Source organism: Harpia harpyja, chromosome Z, assembly GCF_026419915.1.
Source record: "Harpia harpyja isolate bHarHar1 chromosome Z, bHarHar1 primary haplotype, whole genome shotgun sequence".
Lineage (NCBI taxonomy): Eukaryota > Metazoa > Chordata > Aves > Accipitriformes > Accipitridae > Harpia > Harpia harpyja.
The window spans coordinates 7,323,786-7,337,424 of NC_068969.1; the positions used below are offsets into that span (position 1 = coordinate 7,323,786).

Below are 13,639 nucleotides of genomic sequence, written 5' to 3' on the forward strand. Positions count from 1 at the left end.
TATTTGGTAAGGTCGCTCTGTCGTAACCATAGGCAGGCGGTGGCACCACATGTGGCCTCAGGAGGTATAACCCTGTTTGTTGTCACTTTTACCTTTGTGTCCCTGATCATGTGTGCTTTGAGGTAGGAGGCCAGCACGTCCCGATGCTCTCTGCGGTACAGCCACTTCTGCCTTTTCTCTGAGAGGGCGTTAAACGCAGCATCTGTGGGCCACAGCATGGTGAAGGGTCTATGCCGGGGGTCACTAACCAGTGGCAGCAGCTCCGCGTCCTGTCCGAGATAAGACGGGATACAAAGAAAAAGCCACAAGCCAAAAGTAAACGTGCACACGTACACACGTACACACCACCTCCCCACAGAGCAGCAGGGGTCAGGTCGCTCACCTGCAGCAGCTTGCTATAAATGGTGTACCCAAAGGCCTCTGCCACTTGCGTGATATTTTGCTGCGGAGGGAAGAAAGCAAACAACTGTCACTAAGAGGTCCCCCTCCAGGACTTGGAGCAGCAATGCAGGGGAGAAACCAGACGGTTAACAACTACAGTAGCTAAACACAAGTTTCTCTCTGTCATCATCACACTGATGGATTTGGCCTGGCGAGCGCTGGCATTCAGCAGCCGCCACTTTTCTGATTCATCCTGGGTAGACACCGCTATGGCAAGAGCTGGGATGAATTTCAGCACTCTGTTGTGCTGTACAGAAAATGTGTTATCTTCTGTAAAACGCAGGATCTATAAGCTCCTAGCGCTTGTTTGAGGAGTAGCAGAGAGACATTGGCAATCTCACGCTGCAATCTGCTCTGCACTGGAAAAAGAGTGTGATGGTTGGCATGGCACGTGATCCCCCTACCTACATCCAGTACTCTTGTTCCCTAGTGATGGATAAGGCTCCCTCTGTCCCAAATATGGCTATGCCACAAATGCAGTCACCTTCACAAGCCAAATCTGTGCCCTCAGACAAGCCCTACACAGCTAGGAACAGGGAGGAAGAGCACCCCATGTGGCCTTGGGCTGAGGGCTTATCAGGGCACAGTCACTGCTTCAGCCTTACCCGTGAGATCTTTAAGGAAATGTTACGGTCCACCAGGTCACTTGGAATAAGGATCTTGTTGATAAAATGAATGATGCCGTTCACGCCGATGATGTCACTCGCGACCACTTTGGTTTCCTCGTTGAGATAGATGCTATTCTGAGAGAGAAGGGATGCGATGAGGTATTCACATCCACGGCACCGCCCTATGAGCAAGTCACTTGCCACAGCCACAGTGGCCTTCAAATGACAGCAAAAGTGACATCCTGACAAGTGGGACAGGGAAGGGAACTGTGGCAGAGAACTACCTCTTTCGCTGTGATCTTTATTTTGTGACCAGATAAAGACGTAAGGGACTCCTGGGCTTCCAGGTCACTGGACAGCAGTTTCTGGCAACCCACCATATGGTAGCGAAGCAGGTCCCGGAGGAGACCTCTGCTCCTCCACTCCTCGAACTACAGACGGAAAACAAGAATGAGGACACACTGGGGTACTTCGCCTTGCAGGCGAGGCCCCCAGACCCAATGAGGGAGACTTGGATTGCAAAGGCCCCCTCTGACCCATCCCTGCAGGAAAGCCAGTCCCCCCAAAACGCAGTGAATGCCCAAAACCATTTCAGAGCTTTGGGAAATTTCAACCAGCTTGGCAAAACCAGCATTCAGGTCCCCTGATGGAGGACAAATGACCACATAGGCCTTGAGGAAGTGACACCTGGGATATGCAGTCATTGGGAATTGTTCCTTTATCGGGTGTATGGGGGGCCCATGAGAAAACCGTTGGGACTAGCGATGTGAAGCTGCACAACAGGACTTGTCAGTGATGGTATTAAGATAGTCCTTTACGCTGACACCAAAAAGCTGTTGGTTAAGAACCTGGTTCACAGAGTCATGAATAAGGATCTCTCCTCCCTCAGGTCTCCACTTGCCCCAAACATCCCACTGTTGGGACTAGAAGGAAGGGCCTAATGGAAGTGGAATGGCAGGGCCTGGGGCACAGAGAAGGAATAAGAAGTCTTTGTCACAGATGCCTTGAAGCCTTGCTGTTACCAGCCCCTAACAGCCATGGGCAACGAAAGTCACCACGCATCACTGATTTGGCACAGCGCCTCTGAGGACCGTGAGACAGCGTCTCCAGTAACGGTCTCCTTACAACAGGAGCCACGTCCACCCCTGCCCAGACTGTCTCTGCAGTGAGTCCGCCTCCAAACCTCTGCTCTTACACTGATGGAGAATGGGGGATGCCTTTAACCCTTTGCAGTGCAGCCCCTTTGCTTCAATTTACTGGACAGAACAGCCCCAGAGGGGACGTTGCCACAACTGGAGCTTGCCAAACACCTGACAGTGCTTGGGATGGGAGGACACTTACCGTTGTGGTGTTGCCTATGAAATCTGCCCGTGGGACGAAGACAGTGAAAGGCCCTGCCCCGTTGAGCTCCTTGATGTTTTCTGCCTGTGGTAGAAGAGCATTTGTGGGAAGGGAAACAGAAAACATAGTTCCAGTTAGCAAGACCCTTCGCAGAAAACCCTAAGTGGGATTTACTACACAGAGACAAGCTGTTTGTCACCAACCAGTATCATCTTAAAGAACACGGATGCGTCTTCGATCCTTCCGAGCTCCTTGAACAAAGAGAAACAGCTGGTGTTAGCAAAGTCCCTTCCACTTGTTCCTCACCAGTCAGCACGGTGACCTGTGCTTCCACTCCAGGTCATTCTCCCACTCCAGGTCATTCTCCCACCCCAATGAGACACTGGTTCTCCTGACACACCATAGTGATCTTTCCCTCCCTCCCTTCCCAGCACTGTGGGCATGGAAGATGTGGAGGTTACAAAGCAGGCAGTGACTTCTGCCTGGACCATTTACATCAAGGATGCTGCAGGATGAAGCAGAGAGAGAGATGAAAGCTGGCTGCTTCTGCAGCAGCTGTCTCATAGGTTTAACTGCCCCTGTGCTCATGGGACACCTCAAGTGCTTCACAATCTCTCCACTTTAACCTTACAGTGCTGCCACTACCAGTTCTGGGATGCTGTCCAGAGTGGCAGACATAGCCTTGGCAGGGCAAACTCCCTCTTCTTACCACACTAACTTCCAGTAAGAGCAGAAGCACAGAACTGAGTCATGTCTTTTCTCCTGGCTCTGCTGTGGGGATGACAGCTTTTATTTGCCATTACCAGAAAAGATCACCAGTTTGCCCAAGGACAGCTGCTGTATTGGCAACAGAGCCAGAGATAGACCAGCCCTCCAGACTGGATCCCAAGTCCTGGCATGGCCACAGGGTACAGCTGCCCTGATCCCACAGACTAGGAGAAGTGGGTTCACTTGGGGAAAAAAAAATAAATTACTCCCATTTGCTTACAACATTAAGAAAACAGCACCCTGGAGGTATGGCCAACATTGCTGACAGAGCAGCAGTGTTCACATCATGACTCCCTTTGGAGCAGTCACTTTACTGTGATTGTCTCCCACAGCTGGCACACCAAATACACCTACAATTTATGGATAGTTTGCCTCAAAGCACCTGTCTCCACTCCTACACCACACAAGTGTCAATATGACACTACAGATCTGCTCACCTGCAGCTTACGCTTGGAGGGGAGGGAGCTGTTTGCTGCAGGGCAGGGGCCCGAGCACAAAAGAAAGATGCCGCGCATGCTTCTCACCTGATACACTTTGCCATGGCAGGTGAAGCCATCTCCGATACTGTGCCAAGAGCAGGAGCAGTTTCGAGTGCCAGGGCCCGTGTACTTGCAGAGCCCAAATGGACTACAGCCTCCGTTGTTCTAGCAAGAAAAGCAAAAGGCTTGCATGGAGGGGCGTCACCAACAGCTTGAATGGCCGCTTGCATGCAGGAGCTGCTAACTACATCCAGCCCAGTGAAAAGGAAACCATTCCTCCCATCTGCCTAGTGCCTTAGAATAAACCTCACCCAAATCCTCAAGGGCTTTTTCAGCACCAAATCCTCCCATGAAACAAGACTTTCGCACCTTACTTCGGAACCCAGAGTGATGACAAAAGCCATGAAGCAGAGAGACATTTTGACATGGCAGCGATGCCGTGACCACAGATTACTCTTAAGCTTTTGAGCATGTCCCACACAAAATGGATGCAGAGAAAGAAACCCAGATGCCTCCAACCCTATGTCACTGTTTCCACACTGCTTCTCCCACAAGAGGGAGTGCCAGCTGGCCCGCATACTCGCAGGTCATTGTGAGAGGCAATGGAAACCAAACACACCAGGAAATCCCTTTGGTATGTGAAAAGGCAACACAGCCAGCTCTAAACAAGCAGGCTAACCCTGTTCTTGCCGTTAACTGTTGGGAGGAAGGAACGCTTCAAGGCTGTGGCCTTCACCTCTGGTAACAGCAAAATGCAGATGTACCTGTTCACACAAGTTGATGGGGTTGCACTGGCTCACGCCATTCCCACTGTAACCAGGAAGACAGTTGCAGGCAACCTGGAGGGAGAACAGATGCTCTGTCTGAAACCTGGACCCAATAAAGAAAATACACAATGGCTGAGCTGGGTGGAAAGTCTGTGGTATAGCACTCATTGCTATTCATGAATAACCATGCTTGTGTCGACAACAAACATAACCTGAGACTGCGTCCAGCCTCTAGCCAACAGAAGGCATCTGCTTTCAAGGAAACAGCAATCTTTTCATGCCCTTCCCAGGCAACTTTTCTATGTGGAAAGTAATAAACATGAGGCAGCGCATTGCAATGGAAAGGATTGTCTCTAAGAAAATTACACAGCTGTGACAACCTCCATAATAATGTTGCCCTGACATCTATCTTACATACTCACCTTCCGTGGGCCTGTTTTAACGCACTCTGCGTTGGTGTGGCAGCCCCCGTTGCTTTCGAGACAGAGATCAATTTCTGCGGCAAAACAATAAGGCCACGTTATTGCTGAGGGCTGCTCAAGGCAGCTGGGAATTAGCAACCCAAAGAGGTACTGGGAAAGCAACAGAGAGGACCTTCCCAGCTTGGGAAACATTTTGGTGGAAAAGTGACTTGTGATAGCAAAGGAAAAGGGTACAACTGCAAGTTCTACTGCCGCATGTGGGTCTCAGTTGTAATAAATCTGCCCACAGAAAATCCCACGCCTGCCTGGGTGTGCTTTAAAGGATATGAGAGGACTGGACTCTCCCACAGCTCCGTCTTCATTTCGGAGCACCGCTGTGGGAGACTGCTCTCACCCTCTGTCTCTGGACCTCTCCGTGACAGGCGTCAGGGCAAGAAACCTCTCAGGGCTCTTTTGGTTTGAGACCAAAACAGTGGTCTGAGGCCATCCAGCAAGACAGGTGCCAAGGGCAGTGTGGGCTCTCTGCCCAGTTTTGGGTGGCACTGTGCTGGGACAGTGATGACCACTTCACTAAACATGATCTGGGAGAATGCTGGGCACATACCTACAGGTATGTATGTACACACATACACGTATGTGTGCATACACCTCAACAAAAACCAGAATGACAGTCGAATCAAGATCAACCAGCAATTACTTGCTTTGAAATAATCACTGCATGAACAAAGTGAAAGGACAATTCAGTTATTCAACACTTTAACTTGAAATTTTAATGCTTTTAGTCTGAAATTCCCCTTTGCATGGATGATGCCTCACCACTATCACCAAAACATGCACTGAGCACTCACCCATGCAGAGCGTCCCATCTCCAGCATAGCCTTCCTTACAAACACAGGTTCTCTCTCCTGGAGACACTTTAGTACATACAGCGTGTATGGAGCAGCCACCATGATCGATAGTACATGGATCTATTTCTGTGACCCCAAACAAGAGAAGCAGAATCAGCTCAGAGCATCTAGGAAAGATGAACTGTGCCAGAATGATCATCTATCTTAACAAAAATCACAACATCTTATTAAAATCCCTTTGTTTCTCGATGAAACTGTAGGTCCTTTAAAGGCATGGGGCCTCATCCACATCTGAGAGAGGCCAGTCCAAAAGTCATGCTGAGCTTAAGTAACCGCAAATTGGACTAAGAATTCTTTCCATCACAACATTTGCTCACTGAGGACTAATGATTAGACGAGAAAAAAATATTTTCCTGCATGATGTAAATTATTTTTTTGCTCCTCCCCCCCCCCATTTTCAAACAAGGGAAATACTGAAAAGAAACTGTGATGTCTACCAGTATTATGACTGTTACAATTTTATCACTCTGAGTTCTTTTTCTTGTCTGTTTGCTTTTCACATAGACTGTGTTTGTATGTAGCTCTACAGCAGTATCCCAAAATCCTACCTCATTTTGCCACGACTGCTGCACTGCTTCTACCTGATTTTGGCATGGCCAGCAAATAGGAGGAGCACAAAATTCTAGGGAATTGAAGCACCCATATTCCAGGGATTCATGGCCGAAATTGTTGTATCTTTGTATCAGAACTAATACAACCCATTCATGTGCATCTCTCTCCACAAACAATAAGAACTGCCCTGCTACACTTGTCTGCCTTTTTATCTCCTCTTGCAGGCTCTATAAATATCAAGAGCATCCTGTGTAAAGCTCTGGACTGGAAAACATCTCTACCAGAGCATGGCAGAGTTCATGGCGGATGGCTGAGACAAAAAGGATTTGAATGATCTTTCCCCTGGCAACATCATGCCATTTATTTCACAAACAAACCCCTTGTCTTTGCATAGCTTCAACAGGTGTTTGCAAGCCTTGAATCTTGCCCACACTTGCTGGACATACCTGTGCAATGGGTCCCATTCCCTGTGTATCCAGCAGAGCAGAAGCACGTAGGTGGGGAATCTGCGGAACTATTGAGGCAGCTGAAACAAGAAAGGGGTAAAGAATCACTGACGACACCTCCTGATTTACTCAGCCCCTGGGAAACACTATCCAAGTCTGGCACATGCAAGTTAGAGACCACAATGACCACAGGAGGAACATGCCTGAAGTTGCTGTGTATTTCTTTACAGAACAATATTCAAGTCACGCTGGCCAGGGAGCTGGCATCCAGGCACAGGCTTCACACCTCGCACAGTGCACCTTCACCATGCCCATGTGCTTCTGCATAGTACAATGCAGATGCCTGGGTCATGGTACCGCAAAATAGGAGACTAGATCACGGATGGAGAAGGCAGCAAGAGGGAGTCATCACAGCCCATCAGCCTATTTAATTCCTTGGTGGGGGCAGGCGAGGCAGAAAGGGCTTGTAAATGGGTGGTTGATTTGCTCCATGAATAAGGCCAGACTTGGAGTACCTTTGAGTATCTGCTCTCTCCCATCCACACATGCAGAAGGAACTTGGAAAGAATTTATGCTCAGACAGACAAAATCCTTGGGGAAACTGGATGCAGCTTAGCACCAAAGAGAGTTCCCAGAATGGAACTGACATTTATGCATCTTTAATGAGTAGGCACCTTCTCCCAGCCCTCTGCAAAGCCCTAAACACAGAATCACCTCTATGTAAAACACATACAAACTCACACGGCTTTCTCAGAATGACCCAGCCCCTTGTCTCTACTTACTTGGCCATTTGATGGCAAGTGTTATTGCATAAGTCAACCTCAATTCCTGCAAGAGAAAACACAAATGTGACTTGGCATTTTCAATTTAGCACTTGCTGGGGCCATTTCTGCCATCTAGAGTAAAGGACCCTGCAAACAGCCTCACTGCCACACTTGTGGTGCCCTGACTGATGATGGGACACACCAGCAGTTATGCTAACTCTCCTGTCCTACGTGGCAGCAGGAAAACGTCATGGGATTTATGTTTGGGCACTTTGCAATGGAGTGAATTTGATGTTCTCTGTCTGAGCTAATGGTTCAATTTGATCCCATCTGCATGGCCTCCACACTGCTAGGAATGAAACAAGGACTAAAACCTTGTTAATCCAGACATACAGGGCCATTTGGCTTTGCCTCTTTTGAAGCAAAAAGATGAACTTTTTTCATGCTTTACATTTACACTAGATAGGACAGCTCCACTCATTTTCCATTTCTAAATGCCCCCAAAATATTTGACTTCACTACAAAATCAATCTTTGTGTGCAAACCTTTAATATCCCAAAGTATTTAGAAGCTCAGGTTCCTCCCCACCCCAATGGTAATCATAATCCCAAATCCCAGGAACAAACATCTCCAACATATTACTTTGACATACAATGACAGATTTATTGAGAACTGCAGACCATGGCCTGAGCTCACCTAAATCAGTGCATCTGTATGCAGAAAAAGCAACTCAGCAGACATATTGGGGCCCTTCAGAGGCTTCAAAACAAGCCCTGCCACCTTCTTAGGCAAGTAACAGGAGTCATGGTCAACCCAATCTGGCTGGGAGCTTCCATCTCTCTCTCCCAGGGCAAGGGGCTGTTCCTGAGGTGCCTCAAATCTCAGCAGAGATGGAAGCAGGGGTTATGCTTTTCTCTATATGAATTTCACTCAAATAACTCAAGAGCTCATGTGCTGTTGGGGAAGTCACACCGCATATGCAGCTTATGTGCAGGAATGAGCTAGCACAGTCTGATAAGCTTTCAGGGGGATGCAAAGTACATGCGACTGTGGTCACCTTGCTCAGCTAACACAGAATTGCTCTGGCAACTGAAGAGGATCACGTAGATTTCTCTGCCAAAAAGGCAATATTACACCATAGGCCCCTTCACACTCACGTACTTTCTTGGCAGGTAGGGCCCTTCCACCCTGGGAAACACTCGCAGCTCCCGTCCCCTTGCAGTCCGTCGTTACATATGCCGTTGTCGCAGGCACATTCTGCAGGGGAAATACAAACACTCATCACTGTCAAACCAGCCAGGTCTCACAAGCAGAGTCTTGCTGCCATTTCGCTGGCTGCTCTGTTCCTAATCCAACGCATCAAACTGCCATAAAGAAAATGTCACAGGAGTATCAGCTCTTGTTCCCTCACTACCGGGCCAAAAAGCCCAGGAACAGACCACCCACCTCTACTCTCTGTAGTTTGGGTAGCAGCAAGTTGAGCAGCATAGCACAGTCAGTCATGCCTTGGTTTGAGGATGAAAAATGGGGCCACTCCTCTGGCTGACCACAAGTGCTCACTCCCGCTGTCCTCCTCTCAGTGGCCTGCCAGCTGTTTCCCTGTCTCAGAGGTCTTGGGACATTACTTCCCTCCCACGACCCCTCCCCAGAGCTGAGACGTGGCCGCTTTCTCCCCTTGCAAGCAGGATGGTAGCAACAAGCTGCAATAGCCATCAGTGTCACCTGATTTGCAGTCAGCTCCATATCGGCCCACTTCACACATTTCACAGGCAGTGCCGTGGAAACCCTCCAGGCATCGGCACTCTCCGCTGCCCTCGATGCCGTCCTGGCATTCCCCGTTCCCAGAGCACCACTGTCCTGGCTTCCCTGGGCACATATCGCACATGTGTCCGTAGTAGCCGGGGCAGCAGACGGACCTCTGGAGAACAACAAGAACAAGTTGGGGTAAGCCATCTTGTGCAGCACAGACAAGGTACAGCTTTATTGTGGAAGCTACTCTATTCCTTTAACTATGCGATAGCCATAATTTCTGACAACGCATGAAAGGGCCAGATGTGCGCAGGTAGGACAGAGCGAACCCCTTAAAATGGGGTGCTCTGCTGCCCAGAACTTCATGTAAAGGTCCGCACTGCCTTTGAGCAACACTGGCCATTTGGTGAGCAATGCAAATGTTCAGTCCTGCGCCCACCCAGCCTATCTCCTGCCTGTGTCCCTAGTGCGTCCCACCAGTAAGATACTCTGTTTGTCAGAGAGAGGCTCTGCCACAAGGTGATTTGGTTCAGAAGCCTGATTTAACTGCTTTCACTTCTTTCTGCATCTACCCATGGAGCGAGGAAACCATGATGGGACCAAGTTGGACAGTACAGATGAAGAGAAACATTGTCTAACGAAGGGATGCAGAAGTGCCCAGTGAGGTACAAGTGCTGACTGAAGCTCTGCATGTGAGTACTGTATGTCCAACTCCCCCTCTCCTTCCTCCTCAATCTCCCATTCCCACTAAACTTTCCAGGGAGATGCTTCAATACCTATAAGAGCTCAAATTCACACAAGTCTTTCTTTTACCATTTCCTCTTCAAATGTTTTCCCCAACCACGCATTTTCACAAAACTGGCAGGGGCCATAATAGCTGTGAGACCTTCTGCTCCTCCCTTTGGTTTGGCTCCAATTAGTCATCAGTTATTTGGGAAGGCACATGCACAAGCAAAATACCATCATTCATGCCTCATTTCCTTAGGAAACCAGACTACAAATGTTCAACTCCTTCTCTTCCTCTGCAGGACAAAACCCAAAGCAACAATACCAAAACAGCAGACCACAATCCATCACTGTGCAGACATTTCCGCAGGTTAGTTTTTTCTCCAGTGCCCTCTATCTCCAGGATGGAGAGCGACTGCCAGACAAGCCCAGTCTCAGCTACACAATGACACAAACGCAGCCAGGACCTCAGCACAGGCTGTATTTCCATGGCTGTATTTCTAATACACATCTTGCTTTTGTCAGAATGAATGCAAGGCAAATGTTTTTCTTACTAGAGAAACTTTTGCACAGGTGAAATGGCAGCCAAGTATTCCCGTATCTGCAGAGCGTAATTCACAGCGAGCGAGATTCTTGCTTCCTGGCAATTCCTGCAGATATAATTAACATAGATACAGATAGAAGATATTACAATATTTAGACAAACATTGTACATTTTGGTGCATATGGCAGCGTTCTTGCATAACAGAGGAATAATGCTTTTTATCCTACAGGAACAGCTCTAAAAATTTGGACTATCCAGAGCTGAGACCAATGAGGCATCTCTAGACGTGAGGTCACCACACAGAGTCTATTTTGTTACCTGCCAAATTCATGGTATACATGTCAGTGTGAATACTGGGAAAAAGCAACTGGAAAATTTTTGGCATAAAGTAATGAAGCCTAAGAAGCCAGATGTGGCTGCTAGGCAATTCATAGCCAGCACGCAGATGAAATGTTTAGCCGTTTTCCTCTCCGGGAATGTTCGTCACTCACTCACAAACAAGCTGCAGGCCCAACCAGCCCACCCGTGTGAACAAATCAATTGTCCAGGCTGGGAAATTGCTATTGGCACCCCTAAACAGGCTTTCCTTGATGATAATGTCAAAAGAGTAAAAGAGGAAAAAAAGACATCTCTTCTTCACTGCTAAGGGGGGAAACTCCTCACACTGCATGCTCTAAAGTTCTCCTGAAATTCAGGCAAAGCCTGGTGCCAGCTCTGTAAGGAGCCTCATGGTTTACGTTTGTGTTTTTCCTGTGTAAGCCTCCCTTGGTTTCTGCTTCCTCTTACAAACCTTGCTAATGAATGAGCCACAGAGGACTCAAGGGCACATTTTTTCAGGTATTGAGATGACATCTGTAGAGCAGTAAAAGGACATCAAAGCAGTATCTGCAAACAGTCTGTGAGATGTCACACGAATGAAAGACTCACCACAAGAACTGATCCAGGAGGACACTTGATCCCCTTCTCACACTTGCCGCATCTTGACTAGGGCACAGAGAACAGGACAAGTCACATGTGTGCCCTCTACCAACGTCACACCAAGACACTAATCTTGATTACAAATGGTGCTGTACAGGCTGCTGGCTGGGACAAAGACAAAGATGTATTTATCTCTGTGGCTCAAAACACCAAAAGACGAAAAATCATGATGCATGATCCTCAGGTCCTGGCTGCTATCAAAGGCTTCACACAAGGTCTTATTCCTGTACTCCAGTGGTGTACACAAGGTCTTACTTCTGCACTCCAGAGACTGTACCACAAAACAAACCAGAAGAGATCACATGCTACACCTTCCCTGAGATTCTAAGCTGGGATAGGGCTTTCTGTAGGCCTGAAGTTCCTTCCTGCAAGGCTGCAGATACTTTTTTTCTGATCTGTAACAAAGCAGGCATACCTCAGTCTGACCCTGCAATCTTCAGATGGCCAAGAGCCACAAGATACATGTGGCCTGGACTTTGGCCATGACTCCCAGGCAGACCACAGCATTTCCTAGGGGCCTTGTGGTCATGCCATGCAAGAACTGTGCTGGATTCTCCTTCCACAGCTGAGTATCTGTGAGTCCCTGCACCAGCCTGCCCCACGGCTGGCACTGTGAGGGAGCCCCAGCAAGTGAACTGAACGTGATCTGCACAAGAGCTGCAGATCTGCTGCATTAGAAGCACAGAGTCTGAGGCTAGGAGGTGCCAAGTCTCCAGGATGTCCCATTTCACACGACGCTCATCTGGGGTCAGACCACAAGCTACTGTCTCATCCATGTGGAAGAGACAAGGTAGGTTGTCTCCTATTCATCAGTTTGGTTCAGCAGGTGGAGAAACCCTGTGAAATGGTGGTCAGCTCCTCGGTAATCACCATTACCTTTTGTATGGTGGTGGTATTGGCAGTGCAACGATTCTTCTGTATCTGGAGGACCTGTGAAACCCCGATCAGCATGCCATTCTTCGTCTCAAGAAATTTTCCATCCAAAGGAATATTATTGACGAACTTCTGCAAAGGAGAAGACAATGGCTGATACGATAACCTTCGGCACCTCTTGCATGGATTGTGTAACAGTTGTCAGACAGTCACAGTAAACTTGTGAGGGTGTGCAAAACAGAAATGGATGTATCCAGCCACCAGCCTTAGAAAGTGATAGGTCAAGCCAGATCTTCAAATGGCAGAACAGTCTTCCTTCCTTACCTGGGTACTGTTTTGATAAAACATGAGCCAGTAGGAGAGCCCTAACATGCTGTTCTTATGAATTCCACTTCTCAAGTCCGTGGGCAAGAGCTTCTCTCCCAGTACAATGTGGTACTGCACTGTCTCGTTGTCCTAAATACACAAAACCACCAAATGTTAGGACCCTCTTGACTTCCTAGACTACAATTCAGTCAGAGGTATGGCATAAGAAGAGTTCCTAAGCATCTGTAATGGCTAATTAAGCCCACAGAGCCTACTAACTCCCTATCACAGATGACTGATCACACTTGATGAGCCTGTTACTGGATGAAGCCATAAATGCTTTTGGAACCTTTCAAAAGGTCGAAAATTGCCACAAATATGCCACAGCCAGCCAGGAAGGGCAACATGTCATGTCATCTATCCACACACAAATCTACTCAGAAATTTGCATCTGGAGTCCAAATACTGTTTTCATATCCCATTGCAACACCCCAGGAAAACCTCTCATTTCTCTCTGCCACATTTCTCCCAGCTTTTAGCATCAGATATGCTTCTCCTCTCCATGCTCAAATCCACTGAACTCAAGTTTATGATCTGACAGTGTACATGTCCCTACACGTACCACAATACATACTCAAACTGAAAGGAAGCAGTGAGCTTACCAACTGGGTCACATTGGCAGCATGGCAGTACTCCTCAATGGAATTATTTCCAGGAACAAAAACTGTGTATTTTTCAGAGGACTCTATTTTTCCAATGAGCTGGTATTGCTAAAAAATGTCCAAGCAGTAATATTAGCTATTACAATTGTACTTACTAAAAACCAGACCACGCATGAAATCAATTACAAGAGCGCTAGAAGAAATGCTTGAAAATGGGATATACAACTTCTACTCAGTCACACACATCTAATTGCTTGCTCCTCCTCCTGGGCTGACATAAGTGCAGCTTCTCAGTTATGAACAAG

General features: G+C 47.9%; 1 protein-coding gene across 5 annotated transcripts in view; it reads right to left on the reverse strand.

Moving 5' to 3' along the window:
- The window catches only part of STAB1 (stabilin 1), a 61,551-nt gene that overhangs the window by 9,287 nt on the left and 38,625 nt on the right, over positions 1-13,639 (reverse strand). For all 5 annotated transcript variants that reach the window (XM_052777149.1, XM_052777150.1, XM_052777151.1 and 2 more), the window contains 19 exons: positions 13,335-13,442; positions 12,691-12,822; positions 12,370-12,498; positions 11,443-11,499; positions 10,526-10,621; positions 9,219-9,414; positions 8,658-8,753; positions 7,515-7,560; positions 6,733-6,812; positions 5,675-5,800; positions 4,827-4,900; positions 4,402-4,476; positions 3,683-3,802; positions 2,594-2,641; positions 2,391-2,474; positions 1,334-1,480; positions 1,047-1,184; positions 383-442; positions 93-269 (listed from right to left, as the gene is read on the reverse strand). In XM_052777149.1, the coding sequence (XP_052633109.1) occupies positions 93-269; positions 383-442; positions 1,047-1,184; positions 1,334-1,480; positions 2,391-2,474; positions 2,594-2,641; positions 3,683-3,802; positions 4,402-4,476; positions 4,827-4,900; positions 5,675-5,800; positions 6,733-6,812; positions 7,515-7,560; positions 8,658-8,753; positions 9,219-9,414; positions 10,526-10,621; positions 11,443-11,499; positions 12,370-12,498; positions 12,691-12,822; positions 13,335-13,442 (1,989 nt within the window). The remainder of the gene's footprint in view (positions 1-92; positions 270-382; positions 443-1,046; positions 1,185-1,333; positions 1,481-2,390; positions 2,475-2,593; positions 2,642-3,682; positions 3,803-4,401; positions 4,477-4,826; positions 4,901-5,674; positions 5,801-6,732; positions 6,813-7,514; positions 7,561-8,657; positions 8,754-9,218; positions 9,415-10,525; positions 10,622-11,442; positions 11,500-12,369; positions 12,499-12,690; positions 12,823-13,334; positions 13,443-13,639) is intronic.